Here is a 27,292-nt window from a genome sequence, read left to right as displayed (position 1 = left end):
CATCCAAAAGGAACATGCAAGGTTTGCCAAACGGATTGGTCTGGCAGTTCATTTAATAGCTACCTCAGTGCAACTTTCATAGCTGTAAGATAATGCATCATATATACTTTGGAATTTATCATATTGTATGGCAATTTATAAATTTCTAGACATTACAAAATTCAAAGCATTAAACTATTCATATATAACCTGCAATTCTGTATTGCAGTGGAGAACATGTCTAGGACAGCAGTTTGTTAGGAATACACGTGCACTTCAGAAACATGTATGTGTCACATAAGCAAAAAGAAGGTGCTTTATAAATGTTGGGACAGAGATACACTGTCAGGACAATATAAAGAAAACTTTATTCTGCATCCGACCCATGCTGCTTCTCACCCTAGTGCTTGATCAAGTAATGTGGAGAAAGCTTTACTTTGCATCTAGCGTGTGTTGTAATTGACTTGTGGCATGCCTGATTCAAATCCTGGGTGTCTGATTTGGAAAAAAATGTTCCATCCCATAGATTATTTCTCATCCTGATCAACGCATAAAATAAACACTTAAGTCATAAAAAGACGTGCAGTTTTTTTTTATATATATATGTACACAGGGTTTCTGATTTTGTACATAAGAGTTTCTGATTGAATGCCAAAATCACAATACTGCTCTGCTTTCTACACTCCTCTCCCCATGAAAAATAAATAAAATGGCTGAGAACTGCATAATCAACATCATTAAGAAAAATGCACCCTGCCATCTGAGGCATGTTCAGTTTTGCATTGTGCTTCCAAGTTTATAGCTACCAGTGTTTCGGTATACCTCATTTGTACTTATATTCACAAACAAATTTATGTTAACTAACACTTGTGCAAAAATAATCTCAGCACAAAATGAAGAGTTTGATTGCTCACACATGATTTACACAACTGGAATCACATTGCCAAAAGCTGCATAGACAGAGATAAACAAAAACATACACATTCACTGTGAGCTTGATCATGGCACTCTGCAATCGATTTGAGGACAAAATTTAATTGAACAGGCTTCGGCTGGACAGAGACTACTGGGCAGTGATTTGTCACTGACAAGTATCGACCACATAATCACATGATATGGTTGCTGTGCAAGGAGAGTTGGGCAGTAACTTTGTTAACACTAACAAACAAGTCCACCTGCCAGCCCACCACCCCCGCAAAGCGTTATCGGTCCCATTTCCCCCAACATGGACTCTGTTCCAGCTGTTTCCTTTGCCCAAGTTTCACATACTACATGTTGTAACACATAGGGCCCAGCCACAGGTAATGATGTCATATTCGGATCCAATGGAGTGAAGCAGCTTCTGACCAAAGTAAGTTGTTCTTCCGAAGAACTTTCCTCTTCATTCTTCAAAAATTATCTGGATAAGATTTACTGATGAAAAACAAAATAGCGTAATATCAGTATGTGTCCTTTTGTGCTCTTGGTTGTTGGCTCTTGGTTTTATAGGTGCTTGCATACCACTATTTCCTCATCTTAGTAGCTATTTGGCACACTAGTTAATTAGGGGGGTGCCAGCGGGCACACAATTATGAATGGCCAACATAAATGGACTGCTTCTGTCATAACCTCGCTATTCGTACGTGCTTTTCAACGGTCATCACTGAACAGCTAAAGGGTCAATTGTTGCATCTCTATCGCGGCCCAAGTTGGGATCAGCCAACTCAGCATCAGCAAAGGATTGAATTTAGGGCTACCTTAATGTAATTATCTACTAAGTCAATAAGGGAACCTGTACATCAATTTTGCTGTAACTACATGAAGCAGATGAAATCAATGAAGCAATTTGTTTAAGTGCAGATGCGTTCATGACACATTGCCTATGATGCTGCCTGTGGTGCTGGCTTGGGCATGAATATTATGAGATGCAGCTCCGCCTGTGGTGCTGGCTTGGGCATGAATATTATGAGGTGCAGCTCACTCCATAATTTTCTTTACAAATCCACACAAAATCAGGATTGTGCTAGAGTATTGCTCTATCATCACATTATAAAAAGCCCCACTACCAGTGAATGTAATGACTCATTTAGGGCTATAATTTAAAACAAATATAAAAGTATGTTTCTGTTACAAACTAGTTGGCATTATTTGCTGTCCAGTTGAACTAAAAATAAACATCAGCGCTGGGAAGCTGAGAACTTTCCATCTCAGTCCCCACTACAACATAAAACACACCCAAGGTGGTGTAAGACAGACTACATGCCCTGCCCAACGAGCACACCAAGGTCAGGCACAGTATAGGTTAGATGGAGAATAAAAGTCCCTCCATACTTTTTCAATAACACACCTGGGCCTTCAAAACGTGACCCCTCCTGCACCAGTGCAACATTTTCGGATCTCCCACACCATTTCTGAGTGAGTATCAGTTAGTAATGAAACTGGGGTCAATTTGACAGCCCATGCTAACCAGGGGTGAAACTACCAAACTCATTTCACAAACTTCTACACAGCCTGTGACAAGGGGACTGTCATTCTCATCAGACTGGGCAAGATCACACCCCAAAGATGTTTAACTCACTGCAACACTCAACATCTCTCCCAAATCCTAGTGATAATTAAATGCTTTTGAAAGCTGATCACTTGGTTAAAATAACTTCGGTCATCTAACTCTACTGTATTTATGACCTGTTGACCTGTGCGCATAATAACAGGGTATGGTAATTACACCACTATATTTAATAGGCAAATGCTTCAAAAACAGTTGGATAATAGGCAGTGCAAGGTATTACCAATATAAATTTCTCTGCAAACACATAACTATAGGCCTAACTGCAGGCCAACTCAAATTTAGTTTGCATCACATTTTCCATGCTCTATAAAGACAACAGACAAACATAAGTCACCTTGGAAGTTTTCAGGGAGAAAAAATTGATATATTGGTTGAAAACCCACAGCCAAGCACATATTGAACTACAAAACAATACAAATTCACAAGCAACCAATGTTAAAATAACTCAAATTGCCAGAATATTATTTGTTTATTTGGCCGAAGTTGAATATACAAGTTTGTTCAAATTTGTAAAGGAGAATTGTAACAATATTGCAAGTTATTTTTTAATAGATTTTGGTTAACAGTGGGATCCCATTTGGCCGAATGACATCAAGGGTTTGAGTGAAACCTGGGAACTTGTGACATTATTGTTTTAGAATGTATTAAAAATAAGTTTGTAACTAAAGCTTCAAACTACATCCAATATTTCAGATCAGGCTACCAACCACTTGCTTTACTCATTATTACAATTCATGCACAAGGTAATTCAAAGCTGCATGATCTCAAATTTTCTAACACAAACATTCAAGTGCACATAACGTGGGAAAAGATCCAATCCGCAGCACGGTGGTACAATGTTTAGCACTGCTACCTCACAGTGCCAGGGACCCAGGTTCAATTCCAACCTCAGGTGACGGTCTGTGTGGAGTTTGCACATTTTGCCTGTCTCTGCATGGGTTTCTTCTCAGTCCAAAGATGCGCAGATTAGATGGATTGGCCATTCTAAATTTCCCCTTAGGGTGGGGTTGCAAGAATAGGGCGAGAATTGGCCCTAGGTAGGGTGGTCTTTCGAAGGGTCGGTGCAGACTCAAATGGACCAAATGGCCTCATTCTGCACTGTAGGGATTCTATGAAGCTACCACCCAGTCATAATTGGAACAGCACTGAGTGGGAGTCGGTTGCATGCTCTTGCTGCAAATAGTGCTTTAAATTCCGAGACTGGGAGAAAATGACTGTTTAAGAGCATGAACACAGTTGTATTAGGTTACGAATGTGAGTTTATTCTTTGAGAATGAGGATGCAAGGTGTTCTAATTAGACTACAGAATCACAGAATTGTTACAGTGCACAAAAGGATTCCAGTCCTCTGCAAATGCACCAGCTCTCCAAATGAGCAACTCACTTAATGCCATTCTCCCACCTTGTAACCCTGCACATTCTTCCTTTTCAGATAAGTTTGATTGCATTTTGAATGCTTTCAGTGAACTTGCCCCTCAGGCAGTGCATTCTCAACCTTAGCCACTTGCCGTGTGCTAAAGATTTTTCTCAAATCACTTCATGGAATGTGGCCGTGACCGGCAAGGCCAGTGTATGTTGCCCATCCCTAATTGCTCTTGAACTGAGTACCTTGGTCGGTCATTTTGGGGATCAGCGAAGAGTCACCCACATTGCTATGGATCTGGAGCCCAGCTAAAGATGACCAAAAGGACGAGTGAACAAAATGGGCTTTTACGACAATCAATGATATATCATGGTTACTAGACTAGCTTGTAATAGGGCAACACGGTAGCACAATGGTTAGCACAGTTGCTTCACAGCTCCTGGGTCCCAGGTTCAATTCCCAGCTTGGGTCACTTGTGTGCAAAGTCTGCACGCTCTCCCAGTGTCTGCATGGGCTTTCTCCGGGTGCTCTGGTTTCCTCACCCAGTCCAAACATGTGCAGGTCAGGTAGATTGGCCATGCTAAATTGCCTGCTTCCAAAATGGTTGGGTGGGGTTACAGGGATAGGGTTAAGGTGTGGGCTTGGGTAGAGTGCTCTTTCCAAGGGCTGGTGCAGACTCGATGGGCCGAATGGCCTCCTTCTGCACTGTAAATTCTATGATTCTATAATCTAGGATTCTAATTCCAGGTTTTGTAAACTGAATTCAAATTATGCCAGCTGTCATGGTGAACCCATGTCCCCACAGCATTAGCCTGGACCTCTAGATTAGTTTAGTGAGTTCTAGCCACAGTTTTCGCTCATAAAAATTGGCTTAATTTGCACATTTTAAATTTGAGACTTTTGTTCTTGATCCTTTAATGACTGGGCACAGTTTTGTTCTGTGTGCTCCAGGATTTGCAAAATTATGATCTTGGCAAAGTGTTCACTATTGTGCAGACTTTAAACATCAGTTCAAGTAGAGGGAAGTTAGGAACGAAAAATAAAATTTTCACTCTTTGGTAATTGAATTGCATAAATCAGGGTTGTCCAACATTCTGGAGAATGTGGCTGAAGACAGGGAGGGGGAGGGTTTCAGATTCCTGAGCATTGGGAGCGGTTCTGGGGGAGGTGGGACCTGTGCAACCCAGAGAAGTTACACCTGGCAGGACCAGGACTGATGCGCTCCGGGGTGAAGGGGAACTTGCTAGAGCGGTTGGGGAGAGTTTAAACTAATATGGCAGGGGATGGGAGCCGATTTAGGATTCAGAGCAAGGGGAATCAAGAACAAGAGAAAAACAAAGCAAGGAGAATAAGAAAAGTAATAGGCAGAGAAACCAATGTCCAGTATCAGATAATGACACTGTAGAAAATAGTAGGGACTGGTCAAGGAACGTTAAAAGGACTAGCCTTAACGTTTTGTACCTGAATGCTTGGAGCATTCAAAATCAAATGGATGAATTAGTTGAGCGGATAGATGTAAATGGATATGATATAGTTGGGATTACGGAGACATGGTTCCAAGGTGACGAATGATGGGAACTGAGGGCATTTCAGTGTTTAGAAAGGTCAGAGAAAGGAAAAGGTGGTGGAGTTGCATTGTTGATTAAATAAAATATTGATACAATATTGAGGAAAGATATGAGCACAGATAATGTAGAATCTGTACCACGGGGTAAAAAACATTTGTCGAGGTGGTATACAGACCACCAAACTGCAACGGTAATGTTGGGAATAGCATTAGACAGGAAATCAGAGAATCATGTGTTAAAGGAACATCTGTGATTATGGGTGACTTTAATCTGCATATAGATTGGGTGAGTCAAATTAGTCACAGTACAATAGGAGGAGGAATTTCTGGTGCGTGTACAGGATGGTTTTCTGGACCCATACGTTGAGGAACCAACAAGAGAACAAGCCAAATCTGGACTGGTGTTGTGGAATGAGAAAGGATTAAATGGCAACCTAGTTGAGAGAGAATCCTTGGGATGAGCGACCATAATATGATAGAATTCTTTATCATGGTGGATAGTGAGGTGGTTGAATCTAAGACTAGGGTCCTGAAACTTTTTTTTTTAAATAAATATTTTTATTCTTTTTCACATTTATCATTGGGGTCCTGAATCTTAATAAAGGTAACTATGATGATATGAGGCATGAGTTGGCTATGATGGACTGGGAAACATTAATGAAAGGAAGTGGACAGGCAATGGCAGGCATTTAAGGAACAAATGGGTGAACTCCAAAAGTTGTTTATTCCTATTTGGCGCAAGAGTAGAGAAAGGGAACTGTGGCCAATACATGGCTTACAAGGTAAATTAGAGATAGTATTAGATTCAAAGAAGAGGCATACAAGATAGCAAGCAAAAGCAATAGACCAGCGGGTTGGGAACAGTTTAAAATTCAAAGAGAACTCATAGAAACATAGCAAAGGCAGACCAATGGATTGATTAAGAATAGGAAAATACAATATGAAAGTAAACTAGCAGCGAACTTTAAAAATTTCTATCGGTATGTAAAGAGAAAAAGATTGATAAAAACTAATGTAGGCTCTTACAGTCAGAAACAGGAGAATTCATAACAGGGAAGAAATGGCTGAAGAACTAAACTTGTATTTTATTTCACAACGGAAGGCATGAATAATGTACCGGAAGTTCTGAGAAACACAGGTTTTTGTGAGGAGCTGAAGGAAATTAGTATCAGTAGAGAAACAGTTTGAGGGAAACTAATGGAATTGAAGGTGGAGAAATCTCTAGGGCCTGATAATCTTTATCCCAGAGTACTTAACAAAGTAGCCCTAGAAATAGTAGATCCATTAGCAGTCATTTTCCAAAATTCTTTGGACTCTGGAATGGTTCCTACAGATTGTAGGGTAGCTAATATAACCCACCTATTCAAAAAGGGAGGTAGAGAGAAAACAGGGAACTATAGACCAGTGAGCCTAAGGTCGATAGTAGGGACGTTGCTAAAGTCCATTATCAAAGATTTCATAGCATTTTGAAAGCAGTAGTATAATCAGACAAAGTCAGCATGGATTTATGAAAGGGAAATCATGCTTGACAAATCTACTGGAATTCTTTGAAGATGTAACTGGCAAAGTTGACCAGGGAGACCGGTGGATGTGGTTAATTTAGACTTTCAGAAGGCTTTCGACAAGATCTCACATAGCAGATTACTATGTAAAGTTAAAGCACATGGGATTGAGTATCTTGAGATGGCTAGAAAGCTAGTTAGCAGACAGGAAGCAAAAAGTTAGAATAAATAGGTATTTTTCCGATTGGCAAGCAGTGACTAGTTGGGAACCGCAAGGATCTGTGCTCGGACCTCAACTGGTCACAGTATGTATTAATGATTTGGATGAGAAACTAAATGTAATATTTCCAAATTTGCAGATAGTACAAAGTTGGGTCAGAGGGTAAACTGTGAGGAGGATACAGAGATGCTTCAGCAGGATTTGGGCAGGCTGGGTGAGTGGGCAGATGCAGTATACGGAGAGGTTAATCCCTTTGATTATTTGAATGGGCCTAAATTGAGGAAGGTGAATGCACAGCGTAACCTTGGTATCCTCGAACATCAGTCGCTGAAAATGATCAGGTGCAGCATGCAGTAAAGAAGGAAAATGGTAAGTTAGCCTTCATAGTGAGAGGATTTGAGTCTAGGAATAGGGATGTTTTACAACAGTTGTCTAGGGCATCAGTGAGGCCACACCTGGATTATTATGTGCAGTTTTGGTGTCTTTATCAGAGGAAGAATGTTCTTGAATGGAGTGCAGCGAAGGTTTACCAGGCTGATTCCTGGGATGGTGAGACTGTCATATGAGGAGAGAATAAGTTGGTTAGGATTATATTCATTGGAGTTCAGAAGAGTGATGTGGGATCTCATAGAAACATATAAAATTCTAACAGGATTAAACCGGGTAGATTCAGAAAGAATGTTCCCAATGGTGGGGGAGTCCAGAACTAGGGTCATAGTTTGAGGATAAGGGGTAAACCTTTTAGGACTGAGGTGAGGAGAAATTTCTTCGCGCAGATAGCGGTGAACCTGTGGAATTCACTACACAAAGAGCAGTTGAGGTGAAAATGTTGTGCAATTTCAAGAAGGAATTGGATATAGCTCTTGGGGCTAAAGGGATTAAGGGATATAGGGGGAAAAGCAGGATCAGGGTATTGAACTTGATGATCAGCCATGATCATAATGAATGGCGGAGTAGACCCAAAGGACCGAATGGCCCCCTCCTGCTTCTATTTTCTATGTATGATTCTATGTATTCGGTCAAAATACAGCTAAGTGTAAGTGACTGATTCCACAAGGAGCTGCTCCTCCAGTCCCAGGCTGGTTCTTTTCCCTGTTTTTGCTGACAGGTTTACTTAGCAATCAGCAGCAAATGTGGAAGAGCAACAGTCTGTGATTAGGGGAGCAGCAGGAAGTGGGAAGTTGACTGGTGGCGATCAGTGCAAGGCCTGAGCTGATCCGCAATTTATTACTGCATTTCAAAACTAAAACCTTTGCAGGCAAGAATGGCAACTTTCAGCTCGCAGTGTCCTAAAACATCTCAGAAACAGATCCTCCCTCAGGTAGGTCAAACACTTAGGGCCTATTCAGTTTTGGGTTGAATACACTGGATTTTGAACAGTGTCCCCAGAGATCAATACTAGGAAAAGCAGTCTGTGTTTTTGAATCAGAGTTCCATTTTTTCAGCCGAGGCTTGAGCAAGTCTGCGGAATGGGAGAGAGGGAGCGAGAGAGAGAGAGAGAGGAACTGCCTTATGAGGGAGAGGGTGCTTGCTGGGGAAAGATGTTGCAAGGGGTGGGGGGGGGGGGGGGGGTCAGGCAGTTAATGGTGTCCCTTGTGCCTTTATGATTTTCTGTATTGGGGTCAAATGAGTGTAGGGCAATAGAAAGACTATGGATATTATGAAAAAAGGACTTTTGGGGGGCCTAATGACCATAATATGAAGTTATTATTTTCCAGTTTACCTGCAGTGTTCTATTTACTTTTGTAGATTACTCTTGTCCAATCAGTTTCCCCAGAGGACACTGCAGATATGTACAGATGGAATCAACTCAAATGCTGTGGATATGGAAGCTTCATTGGAGAATAGATTTTGTTTTGCAATAAAACTGGTCAACAACTACAGTAACTAAAGTCGCAGTTTAAAAATACAGCAACCACTGGTTTGAACTTGCAACTGAAAATAACATGGTGGTATATTAAATTTGGACTGCATCTTTCTGATTGGGAACTTCTAAAGCTTCAAGTTTCAGAAGATTACTCATGTAGGAAATCCTGTTGATCTAAAACTGATAAAAATTGAGATCACAAAGCCTTTGAATATTTTACCATACAATAATAATAGCATAGTAAAATACCATTATTAAAATACCTTCCGGTGTCATCAAACCTAAAGTCATGCAACCTGCGTTAGTGCTGAGTTGAATGTTCATTGTAAACCAAATGTAACATGCATGTATTTCCTCTCTTTGGAAGTAGACACTTGACAAACACTAAGCATGGGAGAAGGGTTATTTCACATATATCATACCAAGTGTTGTTCATTCAATAACTATCAGCTTATATATAGACAAAGGTAAAAGGAGAACAAGTTCATAAATAAATTGAATCCCATTTGCAGTTTTATATTCGACTCAGTACTAATCCTACATATCACCACACCTGCTTAGGTACCTACTCTTAACACAAGTTTTTGAAGGAAACGGGACATTACACTTACAGTTTCACTTTCTCCGTCTGAAACTGAACGTACTTGAGAGCCATAGTGAAGAGGAGAGTAAATCCAGGCCCTCTCTTCTGCATACTGAATAGTCGGAATCAAGAAGACACAAGAAGAACAGAAATAATGGAAAGCAACAAAAAGAAGAAGAAAGGCAGTAACAGGTGAAAAACAGGTCATATGTTACATGTATATCTAGAGCATGAATACAGGAAGGCTAAAAAGAACATGTCAGCAGCACTGCTGATAGCAATGAAACCATTTTGTGATGCAGTGGCTCGCATGTTATTATCCCCACAAAATGTTGAATTCTAGCATGTGTACATTTATCTTAAAGTATTGTATATTCAGTCTTATTTTGATACAATAAGGTAACATGATACAAAACCATTAACACGAAGTTTAGCTTACGTTCAATAATGTTCTCTCTTGCCCAATCAAGATGCTAACAAGCTACCAATCCTTCCATTCTAACCTATCAATACTACTTCAATGGAAATCAACAGTACTTCCTAGAAATTATTCCCCCCAAAATAAATTACTTGCATGAAGGAATTGTGAACTGATATTGCAAATCACAGCAGACTGCTAAATCTTTTTGAATACAGTACCTCTTTCTCATTTAGCAGGATATATCATTACTATATCTATACTTAAAGGAGCAATAAATTCTTATAGTTTCTTCTTAGCAAGCAGACTCAATCCATACTGTAAATTCTATGATAAATTCTATGATACGCTGTGTTCAGTCAGCTGATCTCAGCCATGCTGGTTGGGAAACTACATTGGTCAGGTGTTGATTGACAACATGGGAGTAGAATACATGTGAGTCCCATCACTAGCTAGTAACTTCTATGGGAAGAATGAAGTGAGTGAGGTGACTGAGTATAGTGCGTGTTTAAGTGCACAAGTCTGGCACGCAGACCCCATGCAAGAACAGAATCGGACACTGTGGTCAAGTTGGCTGCTGATACTTAGCGTCAACATTCACGTACTTGGAAATTTGTTCCTACAGCATGATGCCCTTCATGAAGGGATGAAACAGGTGAGCATTTTTTTTTTTTTTTTAAACAAATGGCTGTGCATTTTACTTGATGAGTGCGCACCTTTTATGGTACTTTATTAACCTAACTACCTGGGGAGAAGCTGCCCTTTATTCAATTGAGCAATTATTAATGATACTTATAAGAGAAACTATGCAACTGATTGGCAACAGGGATTTTCTCAGATATTGTATCTAACATTTTGATAGAATTCAGTTATTGTTGAGTATAAAATATTTGAAGAAATTCAACAGAAATCTCATCAAGTGGAAGTTGTGCTTGTAACAGTCACTTCATGACTATAAATGAATGAGCATTGACCAGGATTCAATCACAATCTATTTAAACTCCACTGAGATGTAACCACAGAACTTGTATTTTATTTCAATAAATTTAGGATACCCAGTGTCAGCACCAATAATTAAGGCCAGCAGAACATAGGTGCGAGAGTGTAAAGCTTCAACGATATTGTCCAATCCAGTGCTCCCAAGTCAGGTACAGCACACGTTAGATACAAAATGAAGCTCCCTCTACAATGCCCCAACAACGTGCTTCAATCCCAATCTCAGTAAAACACCCTCTACTGCAATTACGACATTTTCCTTTTCCCAATAATCCTTTGAGATAACGAATTTAATGGCAAAATAGTTTTTTGCACTGTTGGCTCATGGATACTAGCAACTAAATTGAGATTGGACAAACTCATCTCAGAGGATGCTTATAGCAAGGAAATGGGGAACATTTAATTCCCTCAAACGTATCGGGTTTCAAACCAAATCCAAGCATTGAAGACACTTTATTAACTGAGGCTTTGACAATGATTAAGTTTAAATGTTTTAAATGAACGCTAAAAGGCACCTCAGACTAGAGGAAGGAAAGAGAAATGGAGGCTATTCTTATATCATTTTTTCCAAAACTTTTTTCAATTTCTGGTGCTCTCTGGTTAATGATAACAGGCCATGGAAAAAAGTGAAATCAGATATATTGCTCTTCACTTGTAACTTCATTTTAATAATTAATCTTTTGAGCAATATATTGAATATTTTGTCCATCACTTACCTTTTTAATAACATACATGGAAATAAAGCCATTTAAGTTTGAAGAAAATTCTGAATCTTAAACCTTTTCAGAAAGATCGTCATTTCTGGACTCAAATTTTTGCTAGCCCCTAATTTCTATATACCCGAAACCAGATTATAATTGATAAGGAGGAAAATGTGCAATAAGTAATGACAACTATAATCCCATGAGGCAGCACGGTGGTACAGTGGTTAGCACGGCTGCCTCATGGCATTGAGGTCCCAGGTTCGATCCTGGCTCTGGGTCACTCTCAGTGTGGAGCTTGCAAATTGTCCCCGTGTTTGCTTGGCTTTCACCCCCACAACCCAAAGATGTGCAGGGTAGGTGGATTGGCCACACTAAATTGCCCCTTAATTGGAAAAAAGTGAATTGGGTACTCTAAATTTAAAAATAAACTATGATCCCATGTATCTTGTCAGAAATAATGTTTTGAATGGCATGTTTTAAGCTAGCTAAGTACTGAATTCAAATCCCATTTCAACAATATATTGTTTTTGTACCACCAAAAGCAGTATCTGCTTGTGATTTTATTTGCAAAATATCTAACATTAAAAAAAACAAAGAATTGAAGTGCCACCATTAGACTTTGGGGCTCAAAAATGGTGAAAGGCAGCTGAGGTTGAGCCTCACGCCTCCCCAACACCATGGAAATCAGGGATGGTGGAGGGTGGTCTCCCCACTCAGCAACCAATAAAGGTCCCTTAAGACAACCAATTAAGGACAACTTAAGGGCTGCTTCACACCACTGTTGGTATATTAGTGGTGGGTGCGCCCTCCACCATATGGAAAGGCTCACTGTTAAACACTGGCAGTCTGCCTGCAGGTCCAGGGGAGTGGGGGAAATGCCTGTTCAGGACTTCAGGGCAGCACGGTAGCATGGTGGTTAGCACAATTGCTTCACAGCTCCAGAGTCCCAGGTTCGATTCCCGGCTTGGGTCACTGTCTGTGCGGAGTCTACACGTTCTCCCCGTGTGTGCGTGGGTTTCCTCCGGGTGCTCCGGTTTCCTCCCACAGTCCAAAGATGTGCAGGTTAGGTGGATTGGTCATGCTAAATTGCCTTTAGTGTCCCAAATTGCCCTTAGTGTTGGGTCGGGTTACTGGGTTATGGGGATAGAGTGGAGGTGTGGGCTTGGGTAGGGTGCTCTTTCAAAGAGCAGGTGCAGACTCGATGGGCCGAATAGCCTCCTTCTGCACTGTAAATTCTATGATTCTATGACTTCTGGTTGCGGCTATGCGGAATTAAGTCGCACGTTCGGCAGCTCCCGCTAAAAACGGACTTTTGGGCTCTTTTTAAGGCCCGTAACGGCGCTAGTTCGACGTTTCCCGGTGTGGGAAGGGGACAGCAACATTCCCCCCAATAGTGTATGGATTGGACCAGGAGTTGGGCGATTAAAGAAGTGGCATTGAAGCAAAGAACGGTGCGAGGGAGGAGGACCAAGATGGCGGTGGGCGGAGACCAGGCAGCGTGGAGGCAGTGGGCGCAAGAGCAACAGGAGCTTCTCCAGCGCTGTTTTAAGGAACTGGAAGCAGAGCTCCTGGAGTCGATGAAGGCTTCAATCGATAAGCTGCTGGAGACCCAGACGGCCCAAGGGGTGGCGATTCGGGAGGTCCGGCAGTAGGTCTCGGAGTACGAGGAGGAGATCCTGGGCCTGGCGGTGAAGGTGGAGGCGCACGAGGCGCTCCACAAGAAATGGCAGGCGAGGTTCGAGGAGATGGAGAACCGGTTGTGGCGGAAGAACCTGCGGATCCTGGGTCTCCCGGAGGGGCTGGAGGGATCGGACGTGGGGGCCTACGTGGTCACCATGCTGAATTCGCTGATGGGAGCGGGGGCCTTTCAGGGGCCCTTGGAGCTGGAGGGGGCCCACCGAGTGCTGGCGAGGAGGCCCAAGCCCAGCGAGCTGCCGCGGTCGGTGTTGATGCGGTTCCACCGGTTTGCTGATCGAGAGTGTGGGCCAAAAAGGAGTAGAGCAGCAGGTGGGAGAACGCAGAGGTCCGGATCTAACAGGATTGGAGCGCGGAGGTGGCGAAGAAGAGGGCCGGTTACAACCGGGCAAAGGCAGTCCTGCATAGGAAGGGGGTGAACTTCAGTATGCTGCAGCCGGCGCATCTGTGGGTCGCCTATAAGGACCAACATCATTGGGTTTCCGGGTGCGGCGATGACCAGCTAAGTCGCACGTTTCGGCAGCTCCCGGTGGAACGGACATTTGGGCTCTTAATAAGAGCCCCAACGGCAATTTTAACGGCTAAAAGTACTGTGCGGTAAACCAGAAGGGAATCCCCCCTGGATACGGATGGAAAAAGGAGAGGAAAGTGGCCGGATTGCGGTGGATCCCCTAGAGCAGCGGCAAGGAAGGCAAGCAAAAACCAAGATGGCATCGGAAGGTGGCAGTTTAATATGGGGCCCTGAACAACACGAGTTTTTGAAACGCTGCGTGGAAGAGCTTAAAAAGGAGATGAAGAAGGAGCTGTTGGCCCTGATATTACAGGCGATTGAAGGGCCAAAAGATGAGCAAAAGACCCAGGAGCGGGAGCTTCGGGTCGTGAAGGCAAAGGCTGCCGAGAACGAGGACGATATACAGGGATTGGTGGTGAAGACGGAGATGCACGAGGCACACCATAAACGATGTGTGGAAAGGCTGGAGGTGCTGGAGAATAATGCGAGGAGGAAGAATTTAAGGACCAAGCTTCCTGAAGGTGCAGAAGGGGCGGACGTCAGGGCATATGTGAGCACGATGCTGCACTCGTTAATGGGAGCGGAGGCCCCGACGGGTCCGTTGGAGGTGGAGGCAGCATACCGAGTGATGGCGCGAGGACCGAGAGCAGGAGAAATTCCCAGAGCCATAGTGGTGAGATTCCTCCGTTTTAAGGACAGATAGATGGTCCTCAGATGGGCAAAGAAAACTCGGAGCAGTAGGTGGGAGAACGCGGTGATCCGCGTATATCAAAACTGGAGTGCGGAGGTGGCGAGAAGGAGGGCGAGCTTTAATCGGGCCAAGGCGGTGCTTCATAAAAAGATTAAATTTGGAATGCTGCAGCCGGCAAGACTGTGGGTCACATATCAAGGGAAGCACCTCTACTTTGAAACGGCGGATGAGGTGTGGACATTTATTGTTGAAGAGAAATTGGAATAAGCGGGTTATTAAAAAAGAACGTTTGAGACAAAGTGGTGGGGCGAATATGGGGGCCGAAGAGGGGGGAAAAAGGGGGGGAAGAGATGATTTTTATGTTGTTAATCCTGCGACCCGGTAACTTTTCTCTCTTCCACAGGTTGTGGGGGAGGGAGGAAGGGAGGTGGAGGAGCTGGGGGCGTTGGCCATTGGGGGCGGGGCCAAAAGGGAAGCGCGGGCTTTGTTCCCGCGCAATGATAATTATGGCGGGAGTAGGGAAGCAGGAAGGAGGGGGCGTCGCACGGTGCGAGCCGAGGTCACGGGGGGAAGCCGAGGTCGGCCAGAGTTTGCTGACTTCTGGGAGCAACATGGGGGGTGTAACTACGCTAGTGGGGGATCTAGCGGGGGGGGGGGGGATTTACTGGGTTGCTGCTGCTGGGGAGAAGGGGGAGCTGGCATGGGGTGGGGTGGGCGGGGCGGGAGGGCACCGCCTGGGGGGGACACAGCTGCGTGGGAACCGGGTGAGGAGCTGGATAAAAGGGGATGGCTAATCGACAAGGGGGGGGGGGGGTAAAGAGCCCCCCAACCCGGCTGATCACATGGAATGTGAGAGGGCTGAACGGGCCGATAAAGAGGGCACGGGTACTCGCACACCTTAAGAAACTTAAGGCAGATGTGGTTATGTTACAGGAGACGCATTTGAAACTGATAGACCAGGTTAGACTACTCAAAGGATGGGTGGGGCAGGTGTTTCATTCGGGGCTAGATGCGAAAAACAGGGGGGTGGCTATACTAGTGGGGAAGCGGGTAATGTTTGCGGCAAAGACCATGGTGGCAGATAGTGGGGGCAGATACGTGATGGTGAGTGGCAAATTACAGGGGGAGGCGGTGGTCTTGGTGAACGTATATGCCCCGAACTGGGATGATGCCAACTTTATGAGGCGCATGTTAGGACATATCCCGGACCTAGAGGTGGGGAAGTTGGTAATGGGTGGAGATTTTAACACGGTGCTGGAACCAGGGCTGGACAGATCGAGGTCCAGGACTGGAAGGAGGCCGGCAGCAGCCAAGGTGCTTAAAGACTTTATGAAGCAGATGGGAGGAGTAGACCCATGGAGATTTAGCAGACCTAGGAGCAAGGAGTTTTCGTTTTTCTCCTATGACCACAAAGTTTATTCGCGAATAGACTTTTTTGTTTTGGGAAGGGCGTTGATCCCGAAGGTGAGGGGGACGGAGTATACGGCGATAGCTATTTCGGATCACGCTCCACACTGGGTGGACTTGGAGATAGGGGAGGAAAAAAAACGGCGTCCACCCTGGAGAATGGACATGGGACTAATGGCGGATGAGGGGGTGTGTCTAAGGGTGAGGGGGTGTATTGAAAAGTACTTGGAACTCAATGATAATGGGGAGGTCCAGGTGGGAGTGGTCTGGGAGGCGCTGAAGGCAGTGGTTAGAGGGGAGCTGATATCAATCAGGGCACATAAAGGAAAGCAGGAGAGTAGGGAACGGGAGCGGTTGCTGCAAGAACTTGAGGGTGGACAGGCAATATGCGGAGGCACCGGAGGAGGGACTGTACAGGGAAAGGCAAAGGCTACACGTAGAACTTGATTTGCTGACAACGGGTACTGCAGAGGCACAGTGGAGGAAGGCACAGGGTGTACAGTACGAATATGGGGAGAAGGCGAGCAGGTTGCTGGCCCACCAATTCAGGAAAAGGGGAGCAGCGAGGGAAATAGGGGGAGTGAGGGATGAGGAGGGAGAGATGGAGCGGGGAGCGGAGAGAGCGAATGGAGTGTTCAAGGCATTCTATGAAAGATTATATGAAGCTCAGCCCCCAGATGGGAAGGAGAGAATGATGTGTTTTCTGGACCAGCTGGAATTTCCTAAGGTGGAGGAGCAGGAGAGGGTGGGACTGGGAGCACAGATCGAAATGGAGGAAGTAGTGAAAGGAATTAGGAGCATGCAGGCGGGGAAGGCCCCGGGACCGGATGGATTCCCAGTTGAATTTTACAGGAAATATGTGGACTTGCTCGCCCCGCTACTGATGAGAACCTTTAATGAGGCGAGGGAAAGGGGACAGCTGCCCCCGACTATGTCAGAGGCAACGATATCGCTTCTCCTAAAGAAGGAAAAAGACCCGCTGCAATGCGGGTCCTATAGGCCTATAGGACCCGCTGCAATGCGGGTCCTATAGGCCTATTTCCCTCCTGAACGTAGACGCTGAGATTCTGGCCAAGGTAATGGCAATGAGGATAGAGGATTGTGTCCTGGGGGTGGTCCATGAGGACCAAACTGGGTTTGTGAAGGGGAGACAGCTGAATACGAATATACGGAGGCTGCTAGGGGTAATGATGATGCCCCCACCAGAGGGGGAAGCGGAGATAGTGGTGGCGATGGATGCCGAGAAAGCATTTGATAGAGTGGAGTGGGATTATTTGTGGGAGGTGTTGAGGAGATTTGGCTTTGAAGATGAGTATATTAGATGGATACAGCTGCTGTATAGGGCCCCGATGGCGAGCGTGGTCACGAATGGACGGGGGTCTGCGTATTTTCGGCTCCATAGAGGGACGAGGCAGGGATGTCCTCTGTCCCCATTATTGTTTGCACTGGCGATAGAGCCCCTGGCAATAGCATTGAGGGGTTCCAGGAAGTGGAGGGGAGTACTCAGGGGAGGAGAAGAACACCGGGTATCTCTGTATGCGGACGATTTGTTGTTGTATGTGGCGGACCCGGCGGAGGGGATGCCAGAGATAATGCGGATACTTGGGGAGTTTGGAGAATTTTCAGGATATAAACTGAACATGGGGAAAAGTGAGTTGTTTGTGGTGCATCCAGGGGAGCAGAGCAGAGAAATAGAGGACTTACCGCTGAGGAAGGTAACAAGGGACCTTCGCTACTTGGGGATCCAGATAGCCAAGAATTGGGGTACATTGCATAGGTTAAATTTAACGTGGTTGGTGGAACAGATGGAGGAGGACTTCAAGAGATGGGACATGGTATCCCTGTCACTGGCAGGGAGGGTGCAGGCGGTTAAAATGGTGGTCCTCCCGAGATTCCTCTTTGTGTTTCAGTGCCTCCCGGTGATGATCACGAAGGCTTTATTCAAAAGGATTGAGAAGAGTATCATGAGTTTTGTGTGGGCTGGGAAGACCCCGAGAGTGAGGAAGGCATTTTTGCAGCGTAGTAGGGATAGGGGGGGGCTGGCACTACCGAGCCTAAGTGAGTACTACTGGGCCGCCAATATCTCAATGGTATGTAAGTGGATGGGAGAAGAGGAGGGAGCGGCGTGGAAGAGATTGGAGAGGGCGTCCTGCAGGGGGACTAGCCTACAAGCTGTGGTGACGGCGCCGTTGCCGTTCTCACCGAAGAAATACACCACAAGCCCGGTGGTGGTGGCTACTCTGAAAATTTGGGGGCAGTGGAGACGGCATAGGGGAAAGACGGGAGCCTCGGTGTGGTCCCCGATAAGAAATAACCATAGGTTTGCTCCGGGGAGAATGGATGGGGGATTTGGAACATGGCAAAGAGCAGGAGTAACACAATTGAGAGATCTGTTTGTAGATGGGACGTTTGCAAGTCTGGGAGCGCTGACCGAAAAATATGGGTTGCCCCAGGGGAATGCATTCCTGTATATGCAACTGAGGGCTTTTGCGAGGCAACAGGTGAGGGAATTCCCGCAGCTCCCGACGCAGGAGGTGCAGGACAGAGTGATCTCAAAGACATGGGTGGGGGATGGTAAGGCATCAGACATATATAGGGAAATGAGGGACAAGGGGGAGATTATGGTAGATGAGCTGAAAGGGAAATGGGAAGAAGAGCTGGGGGAGGAGATTGAGGAGGGGCTGTGGGCTGATGCCCTAAGTAGGGTAAACTCATCGTCCTCGTGTGCCAGGCTAAGCGTGATACAATTTAACGTGTTACACACTGCGCATATGACTGGAGCACGGCTCAGTAAATTTTTTGGAGTAGAGGATAGGTGTGCGAGATGCTCGAGAAGCCCAGCGAATCACACCCACATGTTCTGGTCATGTCCGGCACTACAAGGGTTTTGGGTGGGGGTGACAAAGGTGCTTTCGAAGGTGGTGGGGGTCCAGGTCGAACCAAGCTGGGGGTTGGCTATATTCGGGGTTGCAGAAGAGCCGGGAGTGCAGGAGGCGAAAGAGGCTGATGTTTTGGCCTTTGCGTCCCTAGTAGCCCAGCGCAGGATACTGTTGATGTGGAAGGAAGCCAAGCCCCCGGGTGTGGAGACCTGGATAAATGACATGGCAGGGTTTATAAAGCTGGAACGGATTAGGTTCGTCCTAAGGGGATCGGCTCAAGGGTTCACCAGGCGGTGGCAACCGTTCGTCGAATACCTCACAGAAAGATAGAGGGAATGGAAAAGAAGAAGACAGCAGCAGCAACCCAGGAAGGCGGGGGGGGGGGGGGGGGGGGAGGACTCTCAGGGATGTTAGTGTATAAGTATAATATGTATAGGTTGTTGTTATAGGTAATTGTATACTGGACGGCTGAATTGTATTTTTTGGAGGGTATTTATTTGGGACAAGGCAGTTGCCATTTAGTTTTTTTTTATTTTGATGTTGCTTATATATTATTTATTTCTTGTTTAAAAAACTGGCCATTGTTATTTATATTGTTATAATACTGTGTGAAAGATACACAATGTACTGTTATGGTTGGCCAAAAATTTTGAATAAAATATATTTTTAAAAAAAGGACCAACATCATTATTTCGAGTCCCCGGAGGAGGCGTGGGCCTTTGTTCAGGCTGAAAAACTGGACTCGGACTAAGGGTCGGGGTCGCGGTGGAGGGATGGTTGGGGATTGTTGTGTTGTGTTTCGAGGGGGGGTTCTTTGTTTTTCGGGGGTTCATTGGGCATTGTTTTGGTTAGGTCCGCCGGGTGGGCTCGTTGGGGGGGGGTAATCATAGAATTTACGGTGCAGATGGAGGCCATTCGGCCCATCAAGTCTGCACCAGCTCTTGGAAAGAGCACCTTACCCAAGGTCAACACCTCCACCCTATCCCCATAACCCAGTAACCCCACCCAACACTAAGGGCAATTTTGGACACTAAGGGCAATTTATTATGGCCAATCCACCTAACCTGCACATCTTTGGACTGTGGGAGGAAACCGGAGCACCCGGAGGAAACCCACGCCCACATGGGGAGGATGTGCAGACTCCGCACAGACAGTGACCCAAGCTGGAATTGAACCTGGGACCCTGGAGCTGTGAAGCAATTGTGCTACCCACAATGCTACCGTGCTGCCCACTAGGTAGGTAGGTAAACTGCTTGGGGGGTTGATGATCGGTAGGGGAGATGGGGCCCCGCGGTGGGGGGAGGCCAGAGTTGGGGGTAGTAGGACCGGGCCTGGAAAGGGAGCTGTGCCAGAGGAGGTGGGCGAGTGGAAAGCACAGGCTTTTTCCCACGCGTAGGGTTGAAGGGGCGGTGCCGGAGCTGGGAAGTGCGGGCTTTTCTCCCGCGCGGGGAGTGGAATGGATGAGTGCCTGCTGGTGGATTGGGGGGGGCGGGGGGAAGAGAGAGAGAGAGAAGAGGGTCGATGGAGCAGCGGGAGTGGCCGGGGTCAGCAGACTTACAGGAGTGCAATGAGGGGAGCAATGCAGCTAGGGGAGGACCTAGCTTTGGGGGGGGGGGGGGGGGGGGGGGAAGGAGGAGAACCGGGTTGCTGCTGGAATGGCCAAGGGGGAGCTGGAGTTGGTAGAGGAGGTCGGGGCGGGGGACTCCCGCTGTGGGTAACGGGTCGTGCGGGGGCGCGTGCACGTGGCTGACCTAGGAAGGGCTATGGCTCGTCGGCGGGGGAGGGGGGGTGAGTAGCCCCCTGATCCGGCTGATAACCTGGAATGTAAGGGGACTGAATGGGCCGGTCAAGCAGGCCCGGGTGATCGCGCACCTGAAGGGGCTGAAGGCGGATGTGGCCATGCTTCAGGAGACGCACCTGAGGGTGGCGGATCAGGTAAGGTTGCGAAAGGGGTGGGTAGGGCAGGTGTTTCATTCGGGTTTGGATGCAAAAAATCGGGGGGTGGCGAAGAGAGTGTCGTACGAGGCGTCGAGCATTGTGGCAGACAATGGCGGTAGGTATGTGATGGTAAGTGGCAAGCTGCAGGGGGAGCGGGTGGTGTTGGTCAATGTATATGCCCCGAATTGGGACGATACGGGGTTCATGCGGCGTATGCTGGGCCGGATTCCAGACCTGGAGACAGGGGGTCTAATAATGGGGGGGGGGGGGGGGGATTTCAACACTGTGCTGGACCCGGCACTGGATCGCTCTATGTCTAGGACAGGCAGGAGGCCGGCGGCGGCCAAGGTGCTGAGGGGGTTCATGGACTAGATGGGAGGGGTGGACCCATGGAGGTTTGCGAGGCCGGGGGCCAGGGAATTTTCATTCTTCTCCCATGTCCACAAGGCCTACTCCCGGATTGACTTTTCTTGTCATGAGCAGGGCGCTGATTCCGAGGGTGGAGGATACGGAGTACTCGGCGATAGCCATTTCTGATCATGCTCCGCAGTGGGTGGACCTCGAGTTGGGGAAGGAGAGGGACCAGCGCCCGCTGTGGCGCCTAGAGGTGGGGTTGCTGGCGGACGAGGGGGTGAGCGGGCGGGTCCGGGGGTGTATAGAGAGGTACCTGGAGGCTAATGACAATGGGGTGGTGCAAGTAGGGGTGGTCTGGGAGGTGCTGAAGGCGGTGGTCAGAGGAGAGCTGATTCCATTAGGGCACACAAGGAGAGGGGGGAAGAGGAGAGAGAGGGAGAGGTTGGTGGGGGAGATGGTGATGGTGGACAGGAGGTACGCGGAGGCCCGGAGGAGGGATTGCCAAGGGAGTGGCGTAGCCTCCAGGCGGAGTTCGATTTGTTGACCACCAGGAAGGCGGAGGCGCAGTGGAGGAAGGCGCAGGGGGCGGCATATGAATACAGAGAAAAGGCGAGCCGGATGCTGGTGCACCAGCTTCGGAAGCGAGAGGCAGCTAGGGAGATCGGGGGAGTTAGGGATGGAGGAGGGAGCACGGTGCAAAGTGCAGTGGGTATCAATGGGGTCTTCAGGGACTTCCACGAGATACTGTACCAGTCTGAGCCCCCACTGGAGGAAGGGAGGAATGGGTCGCTTCCTGGACCGGCTGAGGTTTCCAAGGGTGGAGGAGGGGCAGGTGGCGGGGTTGGGGGCGCCGGCTGGGTTGGAGGAGTTGGTCAAAGGGATAGGGAACATGCAGGCGGAGAAGGCACCGGGGCCAGATGGGTTCCCGGTTGAATTTTACAAGAAGTATGCGGACCTGCTGGGCCCGCTGTTGGTAAGGACCTTCAACGAGGCAAGGGGAGGGACGATGTCGAGAGCGCTAATTTCCTGGATACTGAAGCGGGACAAAGATCCCCTACAGTGTGGGTCATATAGGCTGATCTCACTCCTAAATGTAGATGCAAAGTTGCTGGCAAAGATTTTGGCCATGAGGATAGAGGACTGTGTGCCGCAGGTCATACACGAGGATCAGACGGGGTTCGTGAAAAGGAGGCAGTTGAATACTAATGTACGGAGGCTCTTGAATGTTATAATGATTCCAGCGATGGAAGGGGAGGCGGAGATAGTGGCGGCGATGGATGCGGAGAAGGCCTTTGATAGGGTGGAATGGGGTACCTGTGGGAGATGTTGGAAAGGTTTGGGTTCGGGGAGGGGTTCGTCAGGTGGATGGGGCTGCTATATGAGGCCCCGGTGGCGAGTGTGGCCACGAACAGAAGGAGGTCAGAGTATTTCCGGCTACACCGGGGGACGAGGCAGGGGTGTCCCCTGTCCCCCCCTGCTCTTTGCGCTGGCGATTGAACCCCTGGCCATGGCGTTGAGGGAGTCGAGGAACTGGAGGGGGCTGGTGCGGGGTGGGGAGGAGCATCTGGTGTCGCTCTATGCGGATGATTTGCTGCTATATGTGGCAGACCGGTGGGGGGAATGCCGGAGGTGATGAGGATCCTTAGGGAGTTTGGAGATTACTCCGGGTACAAGATTAATATGGGGAAGAGCAAGTTGTTCGTAGTGCACCCAGGGGACCAGGAGAGGGGGATTGGTGAGCTCCCGCTAAAAAGGGCGGAGAGGAGTTTCAGGTACCTGGGTGTCCAGGTGGCTAGGAGCTGGGGGCCCTACATAAGCTTAACTTCACGAGGCTGGTGGAGCAGATGGAGGAGGTGTTTAAGAGGTGGGACGTGCTGCCACTCTACCTGGCGGGTAGGGTGCAGTCAGTTAAAATGACGGTGCTCCCGAGGTTTTTGTTCCTGACCCAATGCCTCCCCATCCTGATCGCTAAGGCCTTCTTCAGGCGGGTTAACAGGAGCGTTATGGGGTTTGTGTGGGCGCAGAAGACCCCGAGGGTGAGAAGGGTGTTCCTGGAGCGGTGCAGGGGTAGGGGGGGTTGGCGCTGCCCAACTTCTGTGGGTATTATGTGCGATGAGGCGGCATGGAAGAGGCTGGAGATGGCGTCCTGTGTGGGCACGAGCCTGGAGACGCTGGTGACGGCGCCGCTGCCACTTCCTCCAACGAGGTATACCACGAGCCCGGTGGTGGCGGCTACACTCAGAATTTGGGGGCAATGGAGACGTCACAGGGGGGGGGGGGGGGGGGGGGGGGCTTCGGTGTGGTCCCCAATTCGGGGGAACCGCCGGTTTGTCCTGGGGAGGATGGACGGAGGGTTCTTGAGCTGGCACAGGGCAGGTATTAGAAGGATGGGAGACCTATTTGTGGACGGGAAGTTCGCGAGCCTGGGTGAGCTGGAGGAGAAGTTTGGGCTCCCCCGGGGAACACCTTCAGATGTATGCAGGTCAGGGCGTTTGTTCGGCGGCAGGTGGTGGACTTCCCACTGTTGCCGCCACGCAGGGTCCAGGACAGGGTGCTGTCGGGGGTGTGGGTTGGAGAGGGGAGGATCTTGGCAACATATCAGGTGATGCAGGAGGAGGAGGAGGCCTCGTTGGAGGAGCTAAAGGGTAAGTGGGAGGAGGAGTTGGGTGAGGAGATCGACGAGGGGACGTGGGCGGATGCCCTGGGGAGAGTGAACTCTTCCTCCTCTTGTGCGAGGCTCAGCCTCATACAATTTAAGGTGCTGCATAAGGCTCACATGACCGAGGCAAGGATAAGCCGGTTCTTTGGGTGCGAGGACAGGGGTGTTAGGTGCTCAGGGAGCCCAACAAACCACACCCACGTGTTCTGGGCGTGCCCAGCACTGGAGGACTTTTGGAAGGGTGTAGCGAGGACAGTGTCGAAGGTGGTAGGTTCCAGGGTCAAGCGGGCTGGGGGCTCGCAATATTTGGGGTGGCAGAGGAGCCGGGAGTGCAGGAGGCAAAAGGGGCCGGTATTCTGGCCTTTGCGTCCCTGGTAGCCCGACGAAGGATTCTTCTTCAGTGGAAGGATGCGAGGCCCCCAAGCGTGGAATCCTGGATCAACGATATCGCGGGGTTTATAAAATTGAAGAGGGTGAAATTTGCCTTAAGGGGATCGGTGCAAGGGTTCTTCAGGCGGTGGCAACCGTTCCTAGACTTCCTGGCAGAACGTTAGAAGATGGTCAGCAGCAGCAGCAACCGGGGGCGGGGGAGGTTCGTTTTTCTTGACTGGGCGTGTATATTTGCCTTTGTGTTGATGAAGGTTGTTAATCTATTATTTATGTATATGGAGGGGGCAGATTTGTTCCTTTCTTTTCTGTATTTTGTTGTTGATATTATGTGAAAATTTGAATAAATTAAAAAAAAAGGAAATGCCTGTTCAGACAATTAATGCCCCCCGCCCCATAGGAACATCTTTTCCTCACCAACCACACCCCCTCCCTTCCCTGGGACCTGCCTGGCTGGCCCAGGTGATCCCAATCCAGCATCGATGCTGCCTCTATAGGATGGGTGCAGTGCCAGCAGTTGCCTCTACTCCCAATGGCATTACTGGAACCCAACAGCTGCCAGCCCTCTGACGGGATCTCACATCGTCCCATGCCCCACAGAAACCCCAATGGCAGCTCACTGTCTAATTGCCACAATCTCGGAAATAGCCAAAATGGTTGTTGCCCCTAGCTTTGGGTCCGCCATTATCCTGACAAAATATAATAGAGTGCGGAAAAATATATATACGGCATTTTACCAGCATAAGCCTTTGGGAAATCTTTTCACCTCTAGTGCCAAGTAGCAGACATTTTGCTAATCAAGCTTTATTGACACACCAGTTTTAGTGTTGGTGAACCAGAAACGTTTTCTGCAATGGAAATGCCAAGTTTCCGCACTGATTTAGTACTGTTCAATGTTTCCACCAATAACTATTATGGTCTGAAAACAAGTTTCAAACTTTTATAAAGATGAGATGGTAAACATATTTAAAACTAAATTTAGGAGCACAAATGAAGAACACAAAACAGAGGTGATGGTAGATTTGGCGACACTCAGGATGATCTTTAAATACAACCAACTTACACTCTCATCAGAAATTGAAGTGGCTCGGGAACAACTGCGTCGTGGAGAGTAAATCCAGTACTTTCCATCCGTAAACTGGATGGTGTGAGAAAAAGACAACACAAACAGGAAAGGAGAAAGCAAGGGTGGAAAGAATGGAAAGAAAGAATTAAAACAATGTAAATGAGGAAAACAAATAGAAAAGAGAAAAAAATGTGATGCGATGATGTCAACAAAAGGTAAAGTAAAAATGTTGTAAAATGTCCCAGGTACCTAGTTATAACATTCATTAACTGTCACAAAACTCAATTTCTAAATTATTTGTCGATGAACTATGGCACTCTGGAAAAGAACAGTGTGGCCTCATTTTAATCACACTCCTTTCTATGCTTCCTCAAAATGTTTAGCCTAATTGTCCAAGCAAGCTTATTTGAAAGATTTTTTTTATAGGAAATTACAGGTAGTGCGAAAATTGGACCATATCCATTGACAAATGGTAAAGGGTGAAGGCAAAATAATTAATTTGTCTTCAACTATGACCCCTGCAAAGAAGAGTCACAATAGAGCATTCACACAAGGAACAATCAATCAGCTTTTTTGATGTTGAAAAATGTAATCTATGGCAAACAATGGTTTTACGCAAACAATTAATCCCTTGAGCGGGTGATCTAAGATACACAAAACTAGTGTTGTGAAAATATGAGTGGAAAACATCCTAGTGCTGAGTGACAGGTCTACCTTTCTAGGTCACTTTAACAAGTTAAACTGGTCAGTCAATCAAAACAGCCCTTGCGCTCTGCACACACCTGCCTAGCTGACTCGTCAGATTACTAAATCTGCCATAATTGCCATAATGGGTTTTCCCGGTTTAAAATTTCAGTCAGGTATATCACCTTGGAACCATTTCGATCCCAAAGAGACTTGGGTTTACCGCTCCACCTTCCAAACAGGATAGTCAGAAACTGGTCATCAAACAACAGACGTGCACAGGTTGGAGCCTTCACTTGGTGCACAACAGATACCATAACTACCCAAGAAATGAAAGCCCATCAGGGCACTATGCTGCTAGACTGGCTGTGATGAATGTGAAAGATGAAGACCTTAAATAAAAGTTGATGAAATTTCACAGCTCATACTCCATAACTGCAGACACTGAAAGGCATGCCAAGTTTAGAACATTTAGAACATTTCAAATCTATTAAATTTTGTATAGCCCAATTCCAAATGATTCTAAAACACAGTACTGAAGGAGATAAATGGAGATAGATTTGACAAAACTCTCATGCATGGTGCAGCTTAAGGAAAGTGATTCATTGATTAAAATACAGCTGCTATCACCATAATTATAAGGAGAAGCTAGGACAAACCAGCTTATGTACCTGGCACAAATTTAAGTGAGCAGTCTTCCTGGAGGTGTCTCCCACATCAGGACTTTGCTGGCATTGGTTGTTTCCTGAATTGTACTTCCATTTTTACAGCAATATGCGCAAAAATAATTAACGTAGGTAGAAATAGAACTGTACCCTTCATGAACAAATGCCACTTTGTGCACAAAATTCTTAAAACATGTGCTCGTCAAAAATGTTAACTTCCTCTGGTAGAGGACTGTTCAACACATTCCATAAAATTCCTTTGTATACCTTATTGACTGAAGATGTTTCGCCTACCTAGAAATCAGTCAAAAGTATTTATTTCAGCAATTGTTATACTCACAAAATATATGTCTGTTACTGGAACTTCCTCCTCTTCATCTTCTTCGGCCTCCTCAGAGGCATGGCTAGCTGCCTCAGAGATCTGACTCACAGTGTCTGCTTCCAATGTAACAGTGGAACTTGTACGTGCAGATGCTGAAGGAACTTCCCTGTATTAAAAAAATTCTTATTTAAGGTTCGAAGAGACCTACTGTAGACACACAAACATGCAATTAAACACCTAACAATCCGCAAACCTATTGAGGAATAAAAATAATGAACAGTATTGTGC

General features: G+C 47.0%; 1 protein-coding gene across 4 annotated transcripts in view; it reads right to left on the bottom strand.

The window, feature by feature from the left end:
• Positions 1-555: 555 nt before the first annotated feature.
• Positions 556-27,292, bottom strand: part of LOC140395181 (phosphatidylinositol 4-phosphate 5-kinase type-1 gamma-like) — a 176,700-nt gene continuing 149,963 nt past the window's right edge. For 2 of the 4 annotated variants that reach the window (XM_072482690.1, XM_072482692.1), the window contains 4 exons: positions 27,023-27,170; positions 25,331-25,405; positions 9,657-9,740; positions 556-1,392 (listed from right to left, as the gene is read on the bottom strand). In XM_072482690.1, coding sequence (XP_072338791.1) covers positions 1,390-1,392; positions 9,657-9,740; positions 25,331-25,405; positions 27,023-27,170 — 310 coding nt within the window. In that variant the 3' untranslated portion in view covers positions 556-1,389. The remainder of the gene's footprint in view (positions 1,393-9,656; positions 9,741-25,330; positions 25,406-27,022; positions 27,171-27,292) is intronic. The other 2 variants (XM_072482691.1, XM_072482693.1) reach the window with 2 other exon arrangements.

The sequence above is a fragment of the Scyliorhinus torazame genome, chromosome 18 (genome assembly GCF_047496885.1).
Source record: "Scyliorhinus torazame isolate Kashiwa2021f chromosome 18, sScyTor2.1, whole genome shotgun sequence".
NCBI classification, from domain to species: Eukaryota; Metazoa; Chordata; class Chondrichthyes; order Carcharhiniformes; family Scyliorhinidae; genus Scyliorhinus; species Scyliorhinus torazame.
The sequence above is the reverse complement of the archived record's forward strand: the minus strand, read 5'-3'. Positions and strand labels throughout refer to the sequence as shown.